The sequence below is a fragment of the Lithobates pipiens genome, unplaced genomic scaffold (assembly GCF_037356315.1).
Source record: "Lithobates pipiens isolate NorthernLeopardFrog02 unplaced genomic scaffold, aLitPip1_a1.2 Scaffold_8, whole genome shotgun sequence".
Classification (NCBI taxonomy): Eukaryota; Metazoa; Chordata; class Amphibia; order Anura; family Ranidae; genus Lithobates; species Lithobates pipiens.
In genome coordinates, this window is record NW_027507903.1 from 502,016,825 (window position 1) to 502,039,021 (window position 22,197).

Sequence of the window (22,197 nt, forward strand, 5' to 3'; positions counted from 1 at the left end):
TCCTTTTTTCCCCACAAATAGAGCTTTCTTTTGGTGGTATTTGATCACCCCTGCGGTTTTTATTTTTTGCGCTATAAACAAAAATAGAGCGACAATTTTGAAAAAAAAACGCATTCTTTTTTACTTTTTGTTATAATAAATATCCCCCAAAAATATATAAAAAAACATTTTTTTCCCTCAGTTTAGGCCGATGCGTATTCTTCTACATATTTTTGGTAAAAAAAAATCGCAATAAGCGATTATTGATTGGTTTGCGCAAAAGTTATAGCGTTTACAAAATAGGGGATAGTTTTATGGCATTTTTATTAATAATTTTTTTTTACTAGTAATGGCGGCGATCAGCGATTTTTATTGTGACTGTGACATTGTGGCGGACACATCAGACATTTTTGACACATTTTTGGGACCAGTGACATTTATACAGCAATCACTATATAAATGCAGTGATTCCTGTGTAATTGACACTGCCAGCGAAGGGGTTAACTAGTGGGTGGCAGTGTAGGGGTTAAGTGTTCCTAGGGGTGTGTTACTAACTGTGGGGGGCTGGGCATTCATTTAGTGAACACTGATCTCTGCTCCAATCACATGGAGCAGAGATCAGCGTCACTAGTTGCTAGGCAGAATGGGGAAATGCTGTTTACAATGGCATTTCTCCGTTCAGCCGCCCCGTGAGACCGGACCGGACTCACTGGGGTCCTGAACGGTGTCCTATCATATACTGTCCCCCATCAGATAGTGTCCGCTGTGTTCTGTGCATGCGCAGTACACAGCACACACAGATTCCAAAAATACCAGAAGATGAATGGCGCCTGCGCCGTGAGTCCAGGTTCTATCCCCACCATCCAAGTGGACATAGAGTTGGAATATAAAAGAGCCGAGCGCAGTGAGGCCAAGCCCGAAGCGTGGTGAGCGAAGCGAGCCTGCGAGGGGCCCTCTAATTTTCACAACCCTATGTCCGCTTGCATGGTGGGGCTACTACCTCCACTCACGGCGCAGGCGCCGTTCATCTTTGGAGATTTTCCAAAGCTTCGTCTGCTCCGTACTGCACACTATTTGATGGCAGGACACTATCTGCTAGAACACCGACGCAGGGCAGCATTAAAGATTGGACTTACCAGTACGCCAATATGCCTGCCTGTGCCATTCTGCCGACGTACATCGGCATACGCTGGTTGGGAACCGGTTAAAGCTAAGTAGGTTAAGGAAATACAATAAATCCTTGTCTGCATAGCCTGCATAGTTATACTAATACTGAATATTCAGATTGACATTTGTGACAGGGACTCTTTAAACTTTCAAGGGAAAAAAAGTGCTATCTTTTTTAAAAATTACAAAAGGGTACAAATGTGTCACTTCACTATATGGATATCCTATAGTTATCAAAAGAAGTCAAAAGACATTAGCTATTTCCAGCCCAAAAGCAACCATTCAATATGGCATCTCACCTTGTTCCTCTGCAGTGACAGGGGACCTGAAACAGAAAAGGAGAATTCAGTCAGTGAAAATGATAACCTACATATTCCTCAATTGATTGGATCCTACGGTAGTTTGGAATTTACGAGTGAAGCTGCCCCATCTTATGAGAGAAAGGCAGTCACCTAAGATCAAGGGCCCACATGCAATAACTCAACATGATTTTATGCATCAAAACAGCTTATTCATTTTGCAGGGGCAGACCTTAACGTATGATATGACCTTTTTTTCTTTTATAACACAGCACACCACAAAGCACATCATTGGGGTGTGCTGTTGTCAGGTAAATTGGCCATTACAGTAGTTGTATATAAGTTGCCTTCTAAAATGAATGATGACACAATATACTGCCCTGCTGAATGTGCTTATGTAAGTGGCCTACACCGGGGGTACAGCCATAGTTCAGGTGCCTCTAAGTTTTATTATCAAAGCTTAATTGAACAAGACTAGAAGCTTCTTGGTTACTACGCACCAGATTCTGTGTGCACCAGTTTTAGTAAATACCCCCCATTGACACATTACCCATAGCCCTGCACACCTTACACTGTCATCAATCGGATACAGAAGTGGCACAGAACTGCAAAAAACTCTGTGTGTTTTGGCTTTGATATACCATATTGCACAGCCAAGGTAAACATTAGAAGGAATTTCTGGACATAATGGAGTTGATTTTCTAAAGGCAAATAGACTGTGCACTTTTTTTCTTGCATGTGATATGGAAACTCTTTACAAAGTGAAGCTTTACCTAATTTACTAAGCTCTGAAACAACAGCACTTTGCAAAGTGCAGAGCCTATTTGCCTATAGTCAAATCCATTATGTCACAATTGTCTGTTATCATCAAATCATCCAAATTGTGCTTATATTTCACATTTGCTTGCTGCCCTATATAGTTACAATTGAACCCTATAGTCACAATTGCCCATTTGTTGCCGGTGTTTTTTTGTCAGATTAGGCGACCCGTCAGAATTTGTAATGGAAATGACGTTCCGTTGTGGCCATCTTGGTACACCCAACACTCAGCCGCAGTAAGGATACAGTGAGAAAGCAGCAAGCAGACATATTTGTACACCCACCGGAGTTTTGCATTTCACAATTATTTTTTACCAGTAAACTGAGTACTGTATATATAGTGAAATACAGAACCTAACAATGCATCTGACTGTTCTGATACTTAATTGTAAAAGCAGCGGTGTTCTGTTATGCCGCTTACACACGATCGGAATTCTGGCCAGAAAAAGACCGATGAGAGCTTTTTATCGGAAAATGCGACCGTGTGTATGCTCCATGGGAATTTAGCTGTCCGAATTTCCGCCAGCCAAAAATTGATAGCATGTTCTCAATTTTCCCAACGGAAAAACTTTCTATCGGTAATTACGATCGTGTGTATGCAATTCCAACACGCCAAAAATCACGCATGCTCAGATTCAACTACGAGACAGAAGCTATTGGCTACTGGCTAATAAACTTCCTTTTTCTAGTCACTCTGTACGCGTTGTACGTCACCGCGTTATAAATGATCAGAATTTGATGTGACCGTGTGTAGGCAAGACAGCTTGAGCCGAATTCCGCCGGAATTCCGTTGGGAAAACCATCAGAGCTTTTTCCGACGAGAATTCCGATCGTGTGTACGCAGCATAAGACTAGTAAACCTGTGAGATCAGCAGGCTTGTCGCTGCTTTTACAATTCAACATCAAAACAGTCAGACAGATTTCTAAATATTACATTTCTCTATATAAGCTCAGTTTACTCTCTTTACTGGTAAAAATAATTGTGAAATGCAAGACAAATATGTCCGCTTGCCGCCTTCTCACTGTATCTTTACTGCGGCTAAGTACGGGGCACACCAAGATGGCCGTGACGTAACGTCACTTCCATTACAAAATCTGACGGGTCACCTAATCTGACAAAAGACCGGTATTTTGTCACCTAAGTTATTTGCACGTTGTCACAATTGGCTTTTTTTTGCCCATGCATTTGAATGCTTGTTACCTACACATTGCCCATTTGGGGTCCATGTATTGTTAGGATAACCATTGTATTGTGAAGTCACTGCTGGTTAGGGGATCATATTGCTATAAGATTAGTCCTCTGCCACCGCTATTAAATCTTTGGATTGTATTTTAATTGGGCACACAAATCATTTCTTCCGTTTATTTATTCATTTATTTTTTTGCTGTGGCGATGTGCACTGCTATTAAACATGATTTCAATTTCTTTTTTTACCAACATAATTATACATAAAGCATTTAGATAAAGAAAATATTCACTGTTTCCATTTTCTGCCCATTACTAGTGTTCATTTAATTTCAAAATTTCTACTGCAAATAATTTTGATGTATAGAGGACACTGGGGTGTGTTAACAAAATAATCTGCCCAAGGAGTCAACTATGCTGGGTATGCCACTGACTATTAGTAAACTCTACCTTAAAGCAGTTGTAAACCTCAGACATGAAATGTGAACAAAGCACATTCTTCTATACTGTGTACTTGCCTCTATCCAATGCACTTAGTGTGATTTCACTCTGCTGCCTCATTCCTCTGTTATCTGCATGGGTCACTTCTGTCCAATTTTGTTTCACCACCTGTGTCTCATTGCTAAGATTTCCTCTCACTTCGTGTTTGGCTTGCCCCATAGCCAAAAAGGAAGTGAGAGGAAATCCATGCAAATTAAGGGAATTCCTTGGGGACCCATTGGAATATTTCCCCTCTATTACCTTTCTGGGGACAACCCAAAATTTGGGATTTTCTTTTACTTTTACTTTCAATGATAATGGTAAGTAGGACAAATAGAGAGAGTGTATCTCTTTAATGGGGGCACAGACCCCCATAAAAACTGACAGGGCTTCTAATCCCTCTCCGCTCTATCCGAAGCTAAAAAAAAAAAAAGTTTGCCTTTAGTTATACTTTAAAGCTGTCCTCACTGAGATCTGAACTGTAAGAATTAAGATCCCCGCCCCCTGCTTTTCAGAGCTGAGAAATCCTGTCTAAATTCTGCATCTGAACTGATGTAGAGAAGAGAGGGCTGCAGATAAACCAGTACAACTTATGGAGGAGGATTTGTTTCATTTTTGTGTATCATCCGATGGTACTCATTTTACTGGGTATAAGTGAGCGTTTTTTTAAAGTGGTAATAATGTCAGTTATTATAAAAATCGCTGACAGGCATGGTTTTTATAACAGAAGAAACCCTAGAACTCTCTTCTGTTAAAAATCTCCCTGCCTGTCAGCGAGTAATGTGATCCGAGCCACACATGCGCAGCTCAGATTACATTTATGGCTTGCTCTGTTCGCCACTGTGATGTGACTCTTGTGTGCATGCACGGAACTGATGTCGCCCTGACACAGCCAATCAAGCGGCCAAAGATTTGCAAACCCGAAAGAAAGACCGGGGCAAAGATGGAAGCTGCCATGGAAAAGGGAGAGTGATGAGAGCGCAGTGCTGGAGGGCTGCGTTTGTAGGTAAGTCTGTCATAATGTTCTAGTATGCAGTGCATACTAGTACATTATGGCTTAGCCTAGGTTTACACTGTAGTGGTGCGGGAACCAGCACGATTCCAGTGGCAGTTCCTGTATCACATCTCTCCCGCAGGCAGTTCACACTGCCCTCTGTGAACCGCTGCGGGTGGCAATACAATGTTAATGACACCCCCAGATCAGTTCACAGATCGCAGTGCGAACTGTGGATTTGGACAGGAATCAGATCACATGGGTGAAAACTAGGATTGCCACCTTTTCTTCAAGCCAAACCCGAACACTTCAGCGGGGCTTAGCATTTTTTTTTGTAGCATAGACTATGAGATTGTAAAATACCTAGGACACCTCTGTGTGTCCTAGGGAAGTAGTAACGCAAGCGCAGCGTTGACTTGTGGGTGTAGCCAATTGCAAATAGTGCAGGTGTGTGTAATGTACAATATAGTGTATATGTAGTGTGTAATGTACAATATAGTGTATATGTAGTGTGTAATGTTTGGTGGGGAGCCTCCCAGTGTAATTTTCCTGCAAGGCATTGGCTGTGCATGATACATGAGCCTAAGTATGTATGCGTATTGTATGGGGGGGAGTGACTGGTCACCATAGAGCACCTTCTGCAGAGTGAATGCAATAAGGTAAGGTGGGGGGGGGGTTACTGATATAAGGGGTAACCTCTATATCAGTGCCCCTTTACCTTACTGTATTCACTGCCCCCCTACATCAGTGACCCCCCTCAGACAGGCCTTGCTACGCTGTCACTGACCACCACTCAGGTCCACCATGCAGGGCTCAGTCAGATGGTCCTCTCTGAGCTCCAGCTTGGTGGCTCTCGTTTCAGTCTATATTAGACTAGGAGATTGCGCTGCCATAATACAAGAGATGATCAGAGGCTACAGACATAATACAGGAGATCATCAGAGACTGCAAACATGCTACAGGAGATTGTAAGAAACTGCATACATGATACAAGAGATAGCGAGTGTGCGGATATGGTACAAAAGATGGTCAGAGAGTGTGTGGACATGGTACGGGAGATGGTAAGAAACTGCAGACATACTGCAGAAGATGTTAAGAAAATGCATACAATAATACAGGAGATGGTCAGAGAGTGTGCGGACATGGTACAAAAGATGGTCAGAGACTGCATACATGATACAGGAGATGGTCAGAGACTGCATACATGATACAGGAGATGGTCAGAGACTGCAGACATGATACAGGAGATGGTCAGAGTGTCTGAGCACATGGTACAGGGGATGGTCAGAGACTGCAGATATAGTACAGTAGATGTTAAGAAACTGCATACATGATACAGTAGATGGTTAGAGAGTGTGCGGACCTGGTACAGGAGATGGTCAGAGACTGCAGACATAGTACAGGGAATGGTCAGAGACTGCAGACATAGTACAGGGAATGGTCAGAGACCGCAGACATAATACAGGAGATAGTCAGAGTGTCTGAGCACATGGTACAGGGGATGGTCAGAGACTGCAGATATAGTACAGTAGATGTTAAGAAACTGCATACATGATACAGTAGATGGTCAGAGAGTGTGCGGACCTGGTACAGGAGATGGTCAGAGAATGCAGACATAGTACAGGGAATGGTCAGAGACTGCAGACATAGTACAGGGAATGGTCAGAGACTGCAGACATAGTACAGGAGATGGTCAGAGACTGCAAACATGATACAGAAAATGGTCAAAGACTGCAGACATAGTACAGGAGATGGTCAGAGACTGCATACATGATACAGGAGATGGTCAGAGACTGCATACATGATACAGGAGATGGTCAGAGACTGCATACATGATACAGGAGATGGTCAGAGACTGCATACATGATACAGGAGATGGTCAGAGACTGCATACATGATACAGGAGATGGTCAGAGACTGCATACATGATACGGGAAATGATCAGAGACTGCATACATGATACGGGAAATGATCAGAGACTGCATACATGATACGGGAAATGATCAGAGACTGCAGACATGATACAGAAGATGGTCAGAGACTGCAGACATGGTACAGGAGGTGGTCAGAGACTGCAGACATGGTACAGGAGGTGGTCAGAGACTGCAGACATGGTACAGGAGGTGGTCAGAGACTGCAAACATAGTAAAGGAGATGGTCAGTGTCTGAGCACATGGTACAGGGAATGGTCAGAGACTGCAGATATAGTACAGTAGATGTTAAGAAACTGCATACATGATACAGTAGATGGTGAGAGAGTGTGCTGACCTGGTACAGGAGATGGTCAGAGACTGCAGACATAGTACAGGGAATGGTCAGAGACTGCAGACATAGTACAGGGAATGGTCAGAGACTGCAGACATAGTACAGGGAATGGTCAGAGACTGCAGACATAGTACAGGGAATGGTCAGAGACTGCAAACATGATACAGAAAATGGTCAGAGAGTGTGCGGACGTGGTACAAAAGATGGTCAGAGAGTGTGCGGACGTGGTACAAAAGATGGTCAGAGACTGCAGACATAGTACAGGAGATGGTCAGAGACTGCAGACATAGTACAGGAGATGGTCAGAGACTGCATACATGATACAGGAGATGGTCAGAGACTGCATATATGATACAGGAGATGGTCAGAGACTGCATACATGATACAGGAGATGGTCAGAGACTGCATACATGATACAGGAGATGGTCAGAGACTGCATACATGATACAGGAGATGGTCAGAGACTGCATACATGATACAGGAGATGGTCAGAGACTGCATACATGATACAGGAGATGGTCAGAGACTGCATACATGATACAGGAGATGGTCAGAGACTGCATACATGATACAGGAGATGGTCAGAGACTGCATACATGATACAGGAGATGGTCAGAGACTGCATACATGATACGGGAAATGATCAGATACTGCATACATGATACGGGAAATGATCAGAGACTGCATACATGATACTGGAAATGATCAGAGACTGCAGACATAGTACAGGGAATGGTCAGTGACTGCAGACATGATACAGAAGATGGTCAGAGACTGCAGACATGGTACAGGAGGTGGTCAGAGACTGCAGACATGGTACAGGAGGTGGTCAGAGACTGCAGACATGGTACAGGAGGTGGTCAGAGACTGCAGACATGGTACAGGAGGTGGTCAGAGACTGCAGACATAGTAAAGGAGATGGTCAGTGTCTGAGCACATGATACAGGGGATGGTCAGAGACTGCAGATATAGTACAGTAGATGTTAAGAAACTGCATACATGATACAGTAGATGGTGAGAGAGTGTGCTGACCTGGTACAGGAGATGGTCAGAGACTGCAGACATAGTACAGGGAATGGTCAGAGACTGCAGACATAGTACAGGAGATGGTCAGAGACTGCAGACATAGTACAGGGAATGGTCAGAGACTGCAGACATAATACAGGAGATAGTCAGAGTGTCTGAGCACATGGTACAGGGGATGGTCAGAGACTGCAGATATAGTACAGTAGATGTTAAGAAACTGCATACATGATACAGTAGATGGTCAGAGAGTGTGCGGACCTGGTACAGGAGATGGTCAGAGACTGCAGACATAGTACAGGGAATGGTCAGAGACGGCAGACATAGTACAGGGAATGGTCAGAGACTGCAGACATAGTACAGGAGATGGTCAGAGACTGCAAACATGATACAGAAAATGGTCAAAGACTGCAGACATGATACAGGAGATGGTCAGAGAGTGTGCGGACGTGGTACAAAAGATGGTCAGTGACTGCAGACATAGTACAGGAGATGGTCAGAGACTGCAGACATAGTACAGGAGATGGTCAGAGACTGCAGACATAGTACAGGAGATGGTCAGAGACTGCATACATGATACAGGAGATGGTCAGAGACTGCATACATGATACAGGAGATGGTCAGAGACTGCATACATGATACAGGAGATGGTCAGAGACTGCATACATGATACAGGAGATGGTCAGAGACTGCAAACATGATACAGGAGATGGTCAGAGACTGCATACATGATACGGGAAATGATCAGAGACTGCAGACATGATACGGGAAATGATCAGAGACTGCAGACATAGTACAGGGAATGGTCAGTGACTGCAGACATGATACAGAAGATGGTCAGAGACTGCAGACATGGTACAGGAGGTGAGAGACTGCAGACATGGTACAGGAGGTGGTCAGAGACTGCAGACATGGTACAGGAGGTGGTCAGAGACTGCAGACATGGTACAGGAGGTGGTCAGAGACTGCAGACATGGTACAGGAGGTGGTCAGAGACTGCAGACATGGTACAGGAGGTGGTCAGAGACTGCAGACATAGTAAAGGAGATGGTCAGTGTCTGAGCACATGGTACAGGGGATGGTCAGAGACTGCAGATATAGTACAGTAGATGTTAAGAAACTGCATACATGATACAGTAGATGGTGAGAGAGTGTGCTGACCTGGTACAGGAGATGGTCAGAGACTGCAGACATAGTACAGGGAATGGTCAGAGACTGCAGACATAATACTAGGGATGAGCTCAGGTGTGTTCGCATGGAACATGTGCAGAGCCCGCCAGGAAGTCGGTGCAGCACTGCGCTAATCACAGGCAGTGAGAGGTTGCCAGATCACTGCAGCCGCACATCGGGACAATGTCTCACTGCCTGTGATTAGCGCAGCGCTGCACCGACTTCCTGGTGGGCTCTGCACATGTTCCATGCGACCACACCTGAGCTCATCCCTACATACTACAGGAGACGGTCAGAGACTGCATATATAATTGGGCTGAAATTGCACTCGGGTATCATGTTAATCACACATTGCGTTCCTGTGTTTTCATGGTATGAACCTGCCCTGTGAGCTGGAACCCACACTTTGCTCCACTAACTTGCCTGGGGGGGCACTAGTATGGGCACCTGGAGCAATTTTCCACATCTCTTGTGGGGTGCCAAGGGCCACCCCCTTTCTGGCAGGAATCATCTCTTTAATATTGGGAGGGGGATATGTGCTAAGGGGGGTGGATTTCATATCCAAGCCCCCTTGTAGCACAGTTACTTAAGTGCCCCCATCACACAAAGTGAACTGCAGGCTAGTTCCCCCCAACCCTCTTGAACATGCCCCCCACCTTTGGAAGACTCACTGTGTGGATTCGTTGACAGATGAACTCAGTCAGCAGCGTTGTCGGCAGGTGGTGAGCCTTCTCCCCCCTCCTCCTCCTCTGTGTACACAGGAAAACAAAATATCAGGAGGAGGAGGGGCGGGTTCAGTTCTCTCCACAGCACTCTCTCTGCACTAGTCCGTGGAGCTGGGGACAGCAGGGAGACATGTCGGCAGACATGTCGAGCCCTGTCATGAAAAGTGGAGGCAATGGACCTCAGTGGCGGCGTGCGGGAACCAAGATCACCCGCACAAGCTGCAGCAGGCATTCCATTAATATGAATTACCGGGGAAGTTAATTAGCGGGCCGCCTGTCACTGTGTAGACAAGGCACGCTGCACAGGGAGCCACCAGCGGGTCTGAATAATGTGCCCGGGTCATAGGCAGGCAGAGACCCGGACACATGTTTCAAAACCCGTACTGTCCGGGTGAATCCCGGACAGGTGGCAACCCTAGTGAAAACACCCATGCGATCCAATTCCAGTGCGGGAAAAAAAAGTCCCTGCACTTTTTTTTATGCAAATCCAATGCGAGTTCAGCCATACAAACGTATGGCTGAACTCGCACTGCACAGATATTGCATGTGATCATCACCGCAGTCAGGGCCGGATTAACATAGGGGCTATTGGAGCTGCAGCTCCAGGCCCCTTTCTAAAGATAGGCCCATTTGCCCAAAAAAACAAGATTGACTTCGAGGATTATAGCTCAGCGATCAGGAGTCACAGAGACCCAACATTTGGGGGTATGTAGCTGAAGACCCACTACAGGACTGGTTAAAATATGGGGCTGCTATCATCTATGGTTCCGGAGATACAGGGCTGCTTGTGCAGCCTGTCAGAAGCTTCATACAGAGCGGCAGTATAAATACACCCTATGGAATAAAATGGTGGTCTTTGCAACTTTTTATGTTACACGATATTTGTGCAGCAATTTTTCAAACTTTTTTTTGGAAAGAAACTGTTTCATTCATAAAAAAACACTAAAGTTAGCACGATTTTTTTGTTGTGTACTAAGCGATGCTTTACATTTTTTTTACAGGTTACATGTTTAGAGTTACAGTGCTAGAATTATTGCTCTCGCTCTAACGATCGTGGCGTATGTAACCTGTGTGTGTATCTGGCTCTGATACTAACCAGTGCCTACCAAGGGACTGACTAGTATCTCTCCCCAGCCTGTCCCCACACACCCTCTCACCTGCTGACCTGTGAATGGGGCAATCATTCCCGCAGTGTTATTGTGTTCTGCCAGTGAATACAATGATTAGTGTTGCTAACTATAGCTGGCAGCACTGATTGTTTTAGGGAAAACCTGACAGGCTGGTTGTACTCAAGTTGGTTAATAGGTTGACTTGTGTAAAACCAGCTAGCCCATACATAGATAGACTATGGCTGGTCTCTGCTTAATTGGTGTAATTTCAATCCATGTATGGCCCGCTTAACCACTACGCAGTCCCTAAACATCCTTCCACAAACCTTTACATTTTTCCTTCCCAGATTACTTCATCCTCCTCTCCTATACATAGTGCCCACTGTCATACCCTCCACACTTCTCTCCTATACATAACGCCCGCTGTCATATCCTACACACTCCTCTCCTGTACATAGTGCCCGCTGTCCTACACTTCTCTCCTGTACATAGTACCCACTGTCGTACCCTCCACACTCCTCTCCTATACATAGTGCCCACTGTCATACCCTCCACACTCCTCTCCTGTACATACTACTCACTGTCATACCCTCCACACTCCTCTCCTATACATAGTGCCTACTGTCATACCTCCAACACTTCTCTCCTATACATAGTGCCCACTGTCATACCCTCCACACTCCTCTCCTGTACATACTACTCACTGTCATACCCTCCATACTTCTCTCCTATACATAGTGCCCACCGTCATACCCTCCCTCCATACTCCTCTCCTGTAATTACTGCTTACTGTCCTACTCTCCACACTTCTCTCCTGTACATAATGCCCACTGTCATACCCTCCACACTCCTGTACATATTGCTCACTGTCATACCCTCCACACTCTTCTCTTATACATAGTGCCCAATGTCATACCCTCTACACTCCTCTGCTGTGCATACTGCCCACTGTCATACTCAACACACTTCTCTCCTGTACATACTACTCACTGTCATAACTTCCACATTTCTCTCCTATACAGAGCGCCCGCTGTCATACACTTCTCTCCTGTACATAGTGCCCACTGTCGTACCCTCCACACTCCTCTCCTATACATAGTGCCCACTGTCATACCCGCCACACTCCTCTCCTGTACATACTACTCACTGTCATACCCTCCATCCTCCTCTCCTATACATAGTGCCCACCGCCATACCCTCCCTCCATACTCCTCTCCTGTAATTACTGCTTACTGTCCTACTCTCCACACTTCTCTCCTGTACATAATGCCCACTGTCATACCCTCCACACTCCTGTACATATTGCTCACTGTCATACCCTCCACACTCTTCTCTTATACATAGTGCCCAATGTCATACCATCTACACTCCTCTGCTGTGCATACTGCCCACTGTCATACCCTTTACACTCCTCTCATGTACATAGTGCCCACTGTTAGACCCTCCACATTCCTCTCCCCCACCTGCACATACTTCCCACTTTTATACCATCCATACTCCTCCCCTATGCCTCTTACCCACAAAAACTGTTCTTTAAAATTATACTGAATATCCTCAATGTTACCAGCTCTAGAATGGGCACTTTTGTCAGTTCAACTAAAGGAAATCTCACAGTCCTCATATTTGTTCTGCCCCATTATTAATACTTATTTAATTTTGTAATTACTATTGTGATGTATAAAGGAACACGGGGGATGTCAGCTACTCTACATATAGCACTTGTAAAAAAAAAGCATCCCTGAAAATATTTTTTAAATGTTGACAACTATGCACTTAGGCACTGCCCAAGGGACACAGAGTCAGTAGGGGGCCCCATGAGAGGCTCCTGTGATATTAAAGCGGTAGTAAACTTTTCTAACATTACTACTTTTTAGAGGCGCTGGGGTAGGTTATGCCATAATGTACAAGTATGCCCAGCATATTAGCACATTAGGGTACACTTAAATTGTCAGACTGAGCCCTCCAGTGCTGTGCTGTGATCAGTCCGGCGGGGTCTGGGCACTTCCATCTTCAACTGGTCTTCCTTCTGGGTTTGTTGGCTGCGTTGATGTCATTCCCACACATCCTCATGTGCATCCTCTCTCTCCCATCCCCCCCTTTCTCATCCTCCCTCCCTTACCCCTCACACCTCTTTCATCCCCTTTCTCTCTATCTCATCCTCCCTCCCTTACCCCTCACACTTCTTTCATCCCCTTTCTCTCTCTCTCTCTCTCTCTCTCTCTCTCTCTTTCTCTCTCTCATCCTCCCTCTCTCTCTTTAATTTAATTTGTTATAACAAAAAATAGTTTGCATTTTTATTTATTTATTGTTTATAAAAGGCCCCACCAAAATCCTCAGCACCAGGCCCATGATGTTCTTAACCTGGCCCTGACCGCAGTGCGGGTGCGAATTACATACAATGTCTGACATCGCACTGGTGTGAACCTGGGCTTAAAGCGGTTCTTCACCCTAAAGGGGAAGTTCCGCTAGTATTATCCCTCCCCCCCTCCGGTGCCACAATCGGCACCTTTTGGGGGGGAGGGGGGTGCAGTTACCTGGATAATCCAGGTAACTGCACCCACTTCCGGCCAGACCGCTGCATGGCTCCGCCCACCGCCGCATGGCTCCGCCCCCCCCGTTGTGTTCTGGGAAACACACAGTTCCCAGAGACACAGCGGGGAACCAGCGCAGCGCGACTCGCGCATGCGCAGCAGGGAACCGGGCAGTGAAGCCCTCTTGCTTTACTTCCCGATTCCCTGACAGAGGATGGCGGCGGTGGCTGCAGCGAGACGAGCGATCGCTCGTCATCTGCCGCCGACATCGCTGGAACCTGGGACAGGTAAGTGTGATATTATTAAAAGTCAGCAGCTGCAATATTAGTAGCTGCTGGCTTTTAATATTTTTTTTTTGTGTGCAGCTCCTCTTTAAGGCTGCCAGGGGACTTGTTTAAAAAAAAAACAAGAACAAATGTGGACTTTACAACCGCTTTAACGTAATGTGTCAGTGTAAATTACCCTCATACTATCATCAGTTACAAAAGAAGGATTTAAATTGCAATTAACAAAAGTCCACTAAAAATTTTGATCTAGAGTTGTGCCTCTGTGTGTCTGTGTAAATCCAGGAAGTGAACAGGCCGCAGCTTCAGCTGCCCACAGTTAAAATGTTTGCAGCCAGACATGGTGGAGGGAGATTTCTGCAGCATATTTGGCAAGTACAGAATCACAGTCTATATAAAATAATATGCAAAGTGGTAGGCGGGAAGCTTCAGAATGGCAAAGATGTTTTTATTACAAATTATGTGAGCAGACTGCAGTTCCTCTTTAAAATGGTTGCTACTAGAAGTGTGAGTAGTCCTGCATTTTGGCAAACAACAGGTCCACTTTATTTCTGCTTGCTGATCATCCAGAATGTTACCTTCAGCACATTATTGTCCTTGACTTTGAAAAAAAAGCATTCATTCATTATTTCTGCAGAGCTCGAAATTTTATCTTGACGGCTGAAAAATAGTTTAATGGTCTCTTTTTTATCTCCTCATCTTGCGTAGAGCATAAACCCAGGAGAGAACGAGGGGCATGCTGTGACTGAGAGATGTTAATGGTTTGTTAATGAGTTGATAATGCGGCCTGGGTGGGTACCAAAAATTGTAACTGTTTCTAAGATAGAGAGATGTGGATGACACAGATTCAGTTCATTTTCTGACCACACATTCCAGACTGGTAGTAGAGCACAGATACTCAGCTGTCTTTATCAGAGTTACTGAATGTTATTGATGGACTGAGGCAGGGCGATACTTAAAATGTTTCCTGTTTAATGTTTGTTGTCAAAAATGTCAAAATCATTAAGGACATTCCTCTATGGGTCAGGGCTGTTTTGTTGTCAAAAAGGGGAACCATCTTGTAGCTGGGGTGCAGCAAAGTGGCGGTGACAGCGCAAATAACACAATCAGTCCCAGTGCAATGAAAGAACTTATATTGAACTTGAAATAATGCAGAAACAGTTCTCACATAACCTGGTGGGAAGGCAGGCCAACCGGGAACACTCACAACATGTAGCTTGTAGAAAAAAGAATGTAGCTAAGCTGTCAGTCTGCTGAGTGAGGAAGAATGTGGCCTGGCTGTCTCTTGCCCAACAGGCAGGTGTCCAGAGAAGTTGCAAGCTCTACATTTTCCCTCATGAACCTTTCCCTGACGCTAGTATTGTCCCTTTACCAACTCACAAATGTGTGCCAAATCTGGGAGGGCCTTAAATAGGCTCTGCCTGACCCAAAATGGTCACCAGAGTCACATGGTGTAGCAGCATTCCCTTGGATGCTTCCCCAGTGACCCAGGAAACCATAGAGGAACTGTCGCTTCCTTTTTTAACTGCAGTGCTTCAGTGGAAGAGAGCCACCTGTTGTGGAGAAAGTAGACTGCACTTGCCTACTCAATATTAGGTGGGTCATCATAATATTAAGGCTGGTCAGTGTATGTCTAGAAGGCATGATAGAAGAAAAAGAAGGCCTCTAATAGCTCCAAAGGCAGGGATAAATAAATATCAACAGGTGAGATATTTCTCTTAAATACTGTAGATACAAAGGTAAGTTCAGAAAACATTGATAATAAAATGAAAACATGCATAATGATTGCTATTGGATGTTTTTATGGCCCACAAAGAGTTTATAAATGTTATTTTCTGAACAAAGATTTAGCAGTATATAACCTTTTGTCATGTCTGGAGGACAAAATCCCAGGAAAAAGGTGTCCACTGTAAGATTTACTGTACCCATTATAAGATCTCCCCTTGGCTCTATTGTAAGATCTTGGCTCCCTTGCATAGCTAAGGCCTCAAGTAGAAACCTCACATCTAACACACCTCCAGGTGTGTTGGATACCTGAGAAGTGCCCCCCACATACTGTTTTTCTATCTACTGGCCCCTGTGATTTAGGGGCTGGCGGATAAAACCACATTGCGTGGTGTAGTACACTGGAATCCAACACATGTTGAATATGAAGATTATGTCACGGGATATAGCACTGCAAGACAATAAAGATTGGAGGTCAAAAGAACAATGATATTAAAAACCAGACAACATTCAGGTTAGGTTCACACTGCTGCGATGTCCGAGATCAGATGTGATTCGCACCGCACTGCAAATCACATGCGATCTCTGTGCGATGCAATTTCAGCCATACAGATAGTATGGCTTAATTTGCATCGCATCCGGCCCAAACTCGTACAGGATCCTTTTTTTGGTCCGCAGCAGAATTGTTCACACCATGCGATCCGATTCCTGTCCGAGTTTACAGATCGTACTGTGATATGCGAACTGATCTGGAGGTGTCATTAACTTTTAACTGACACTCCCAGCAGTTCTCATAGGGCAGTGTGAACTGCCACCTGGAGACATACGATGTGGGAACCCGCAGTGGATTCGCAACGTTCCCGCATCGCAGCAGTGTGAACCCAGCCTTACAGTAGAATAGTTACCACTCACTCTGCCTTTTTTGAGATTTGCTCCTAGGCTCTCCCAGATGGTGGATGCCACCTGGAAATAGCTACAAATAGGAACAAGAAGCTGCAGTTTGTGAGGCGGACTAATACAATACCCTGTTTTTGATGCAACACAAATCAAATGCTTTACTAGTGGATCTAGCTAAAAACCTCATATATCGTTGTTATAGTGATGGCAAGTGGACCCCATGTCCAAAGGTCTTGCTGTTGAAGCTCCTAATGGACATCCGGTAGGTGATTAAGCCCCAAACCAAAATATCTTCTTTCGGTGGCCTGATCCTTTAAGGGTTTGACCAAGGGCCTTTGAATTTGATGCTTTGTACTAAATGTGTGCATGGCATCATTCACAAAATCAGGAAAAAATGATGTATAATGCTGTTATTTTTTGTTTGTTTTTGCCAAACGCAAATTCAAGCTATTTTCTTGTTGAATTTATGGAGAAAAATAATGACAAAGGCAGCTGCCATTCTCTAGTGTGGTCACAGTGCCACCTAGTGGTCAATGCTGCACAACCTTTGTTAAGAGGGAAAAATGTGATTATCTAGAATAGTGTTTCTCAACATTTTTTCAGTCAACACACCCTTTAAAATGCAGCACAATCCTAAGGCACTCCATTATAACAATGTAAAAAAATGAATAAACAGTTTTACATAAAGCAGCAACATCCACACATGTAGGACACCCAACATTAGAGGTGATTTATTCTTCCAAAGCAAATACACCTTTGCACACTGGTACTGACAAGTGTTCCAGTGTTTTCCCTCAGTTGCTCTCCCTCACTCAATCACCAAACCAGTGACAAAAAAAGAATACAGCAATTTACATATATACTGTATGTTATAGTACTTTAAACACTGGTTTATCAAATATATGATTTTACATAATGAAACACTTTGGGAGGATTTACTAAAACTGGAACAGACAGAATCTCAAGCAGCTGTACATAGTAACCAATCAGATTCTATCTTCAGCTTGGTTGCCATACACAACTGCTCCAGCCTTAAAGCGGAGCTCCACCCTAAAGTGGAACTTCCGCTCATTGGAACCCTCCCCCCTCCAGTGCCACAATTGGCACCTTTCAGGGGGGAGGGGGTGCAGATACCTGTATAGTACAGGTATTTGCACCCACTTCTGGCATAGATAGCCGCAGATTCTGCGGGCATTTACGCCACTTCCTGCGGGTCCCCCGCTGTCTGCTGGGAAACACACGGATCGCAGAGACAGCGGGGACCATCCTTATTGCGCAGCACGACTCGCGCATGCGCAGTAGGGAACCGGGAAGTGAAGCCGCAAGGCTTCACTTCCTGATTCCCATACCGAAGATGGCGGCGGCAGCACCCGAGAGCCGGTCCTTATTTTAAAAATCAGCATCTGCAGTATTTGTAGCTGCTGACTTTTAAAAACAAAAAACGGCGGAACTCCCGCTTTAAGCCGGCCACAGATGGATGGAATCTCAGCCAGTTCAGCAGGGACTGGCCAAGATTGGATCCATCTATGGGCAAGCTGGTTGTACTGACGTTGATCCATCAATCGACTTCAGTACAACCAGCCTGTCTGACCTTTTGCATGCGATCACTTCCGACTGCAGCTTCCATCTGTAGTGGAAGGAAAGAAAATTGTATAATCTATGGCTTGCTTTAGTAAATTGCATATTAGATCATTTGACTTTGAGGGCCATGTCATATCAGCTACTTTGTAGTAGTTTACTCCCTGCTTGTTTACTCTGGCAAGTTGTAGCTGAATACAAAGCTGCTGCTGTGACTACAAATCAGTATGGAGCTACAAATCATTGGGGTGACATGGCCACCATGGCTATCATAATGAGTCGCTCCTGAAGCTGGCAATTCTGTAGCTCGAAAAACTGCAAAAAGTAGACCGCTCGGCAACAGATCTACAAATATACATTGGAATTTATGCAACGCAGACCTTTCCTTCTACTGCCGTTCTTTTTTTTCCTAGCCACAAAAATGCCAGCAAGAGCATTCCTGTAGCAAGCCTTTCAGTCCCTCAAGAACTACAGATAGCAGTGGGGTAGCTGCCGAGGGGAAGACATCTAACCACATAATGGGGCTTCATAAAGGGGCCTTAATCAAAATATATTCTGTATTGGAGCTGAAAGACTAAAGTGCAGGGCCCATTATTATGTCTAACATGGAATTTGTCCCTCTATGTCTTTGGTACTTACATTTAATTCCCGTGAGTTTTAGAGGATCATTTAATGTTGGGTTAGGTTTAGGGGGAAGAAATATTTTTTGGGTCAGGTTATGTTGGTTTTAAAATTAAAAGCCTTTTTAAATTAGCAGCTTTCGTTAAAATAATACCTAGTGACCCTGCCACAAAGGTCCTTATTCAGGAAATTTAATACAATTGTCTCCCAGTTGTGCTCCTGTGTTATCACTGTTAACCCTACAGTGCCATACACACGGCCTGCAGGTTCTCTGTGTCTGGCCCAACGCTGTATTTTGGCCTAGGCCGACAAGGCTCAGGCCTAGGGTGGCACTTTGCAGGGGGCGGCAAAAAATCTGCCCCACCCCCCCGCACGAAAAAAAGCCTCTTCCCGCGGCCTGCTGAAGAGCAAGTATTATGGGGCTTACTTGGCAGCGACTGGCCACACTGCAGACCGGCCACACTTCATGCAACAGGCACAGGTGGAGCCTAATGCTCCACCTACCATCCTCTGCGGTATCCTAACTTCCTCCCATCTCATGTGTAGTAGGAGAGAGGAGGACGGGGGGAACCCCCAGGCCTGAAACTTCCCATCAAACAGTCAGCAATTGTCATTGTGCAGCCAGTGTGTTTTTCTCCTCCTGGGTCTCTATGATGTCTGGAGCGCAGAGCGATGCTAAGGGTGAGTGCCAAGTATAGTCACTTTGCATCCTCAGCAAAAGCAAATTCTTTATGTCTCAGCCAGTGGGTTTATTGGAGAGTTGCATGTAAGAGATCCAAAAAGCGTTTTTTTGTCTGCTTTTATAAAAAGTGAATAATCTGTATAATGTAATGACTTTTACGAAGTTGCGCCGTTTTTTTCCCTACTAATCATATAGGCTTCCATGCATTTAGTTCGTTATGAAAAAGTGAATGAGCTCATAAGATGGCAAATACCCAAAAAACATTTTTATTTGACAAAAGTTAAGGACTGCAAGTGCCAGCATGAACCCCTCAGAGCTGAGGACGTGACACCCCCCTAACTAGTGAAGGACTTTAAGTTCAAGTATGAACTCCTGAGATCTAAGGATGTGACCCCCCCTTAGATCTTAGGGCCCAGGGTTCATTCATGCTTGGACTGCATAGCCACCAGGGACCCCACACAGCTGTCAGGGACCCCGCATAGCCACCAGAGACCCTGAACAGCCACCAGAGACCCCACACAGCCGCCAGGTACCCCGCATAGAAACCAGAGACCCCGCACAGCCACCAGAGACCCCACACAGCCGCCCGGGACCCCACACAGCCGCCATGGACCCCGCATAGAAACCAGAGACCCCGCACAGCCACCAGGGACCCCGCACAGCCACCAGAGACCCAACCCAGCCACCAGAGACCCTGCACAGCCACCAGGGACCCTGCATAGCTACCAAAGACACCACACAGCCCCCAGAGACCTCACACAGCCCCCAGAGACCCTACACAGCCCCCAGAGACCCCACACAGCCCCCAGAGAGCCCCCAGAGACCCCACACAGCCTCCAGGGACCCCACACAGCCACCAGATACCCCACTCAGCCGTCAGGGACCCCAAATAGCCACCAGAGACCCCACACAGCCACCAGAGACGCCAAACAGCCACCAGAGGCCCTGCACAGCTGCTTGAGAAGGAAGGGGTGGAACAGGTCGAGTACACAAACACTCTCTGTGTTCAAGCACCTGGAATGAAAGCAAATATGTACTATGGGGCAGGGTTCTCTCCACCCATAGTACAAGTAAAGTTCTGGCCTCAGATAGACAGAACGTCACTACCAACCCACCAATATGGGGTGCATGGGAGAGAAGGGGTGATGGGGAAGTAGGATTAACTTTCACTGCCATGACTATGAATGCAGGGAAGATGGGGGGTATGGAAAGGTTAACATTTACTGCCATGACCACCAATGCCGAGAAGGGGGAAGTTAACTTTCCCTGCTACTGACTTTCCCTGCTACAGACCACCAATATAAGGGGGGTAAATTTCACTGTTGCTGACCACCAATAAATCAACAATTGCCACGCTGTGTGGGTGATGATAGATGCATACAAATATAAGTGACAATGGTCAGTCTGTAAAATTGTCCATATAAAGATAAATATGATGAAATCGTTGCAATTGTATCCAAAGATGGACGACCATACACCCAAGTGCACCTTCCACCATGACAGTACAAGATGTGCCCTTACCGGATATTTAGACTCCACATTATAGGAGCCTAGTCTGACATGGATTCACACATCATGAAAGATCCATCCACTGGGTATGAAGGAGGATAATGTCACTGCCAACAGTGCTGGTTTTTCACTCTCAATTGTCGGGTTGACTTGAGGTGTCATATGACCTGATCTGTTCCTTGTTTCTGGGCTTATCACAAGCCTTTGTGATGGCTTGCTGGGAGGAGAAGTGAAGGGTGCAGGGTTGTGTGCACAGGTGAGCCTCAGGTGTGAAATCCAGGAAGTAAACAGGCAGCAGCTTCAGATGCCCACAGTTAAAATGGTTGCAGCCAGACTCCGTGGAGGGAGATTTCTACAGAATATTTGGCAAGTACAGAATCACAGTATATATAAAATAAAATGCAAAGTGGTTGGAGGGAGGCTTCAGAATGGCAAAGATGTTTTTATTACAAATTATGTGAGCAGACTGCATTTCCTCTTTAACGCCTTGATCCTACCATTGCACAAAAAAAGAAACTACCATGTGCCTTGGCCTCCGTAGTCATTGCTAACACTGTAGGGAGGCTGGGGGTGTGTTTTCTTCAGAAAATTCTATGGCTATAGCGAGTTGTGGAAATACACCTTGCACCTATATACCAGAAAAGGGCTTTTAACTTACATTCTATGCATCTTTTCACCTATGTATATCGTCTAGACATATTTCTGCACTTTGAAAACAATCAGCTTGTTGCTCAGCTCACCCACAAACCGCATCAACCTCTTAGCCTCAGTGACAAAGCTTCTGCGTCTTCCACAGAATTGTTTCATCAACCGTCGGCTTGGCAGGTAAGGAATCTATTGAGGTCTATAGTGGCAAATGGGACTGGGTGAACCCAGGAATACAAGATTAGCTCTCCTTTATGAGGAATATCTCTCCATCTCAGATGCACGAGGCTGGTAATCTCAGCCCTGTCAACAAAGATCTAATCTCTGAGTGGAAAAATCGAGGAGTCCACCAAAATAACCTCCTCATTGGTTATCTGATACTGCCTTCAAAAACACTGCCTTTTGTGAGGCTGAGTTGAGAAATGCTTTGGGGCTTCTCCTCTAAAGGAGAACTTAACTTTAATTTAATAAGGCAGTACATGGTGAAGAGCGTTTTTTATACCTCTGAA

At 45.3% G+C, this 22,197-nt stretch overlaps 1 protein-coding gene across 13 annotated transcripts in view; it reads right to left on the reverse strand.

Annotated features, from left to right (window-relative positions):
• DGKI (diacylglycerol kinase iota) overlaps nt 1-22,197 on the reverse strand; it is a 542,650-nt gene that overhangs the window by 106,409 nt on the left and 414,044 nt on the right. For all 13 annotated transcript variants that reach the window (XM_077469233.1, XM_077469236.1, XM_077469234.1 and 10 more), the window contains one exon: nt 1,446-1,471. In XM_077469233.1, coding sequence (XP_077325359.1) covers nt 1,446-1,471 — 26 coding nt within the window. The remainder of the gene's footprint in view (nt 1-1,445; nt 1,472-22,197) is intronic.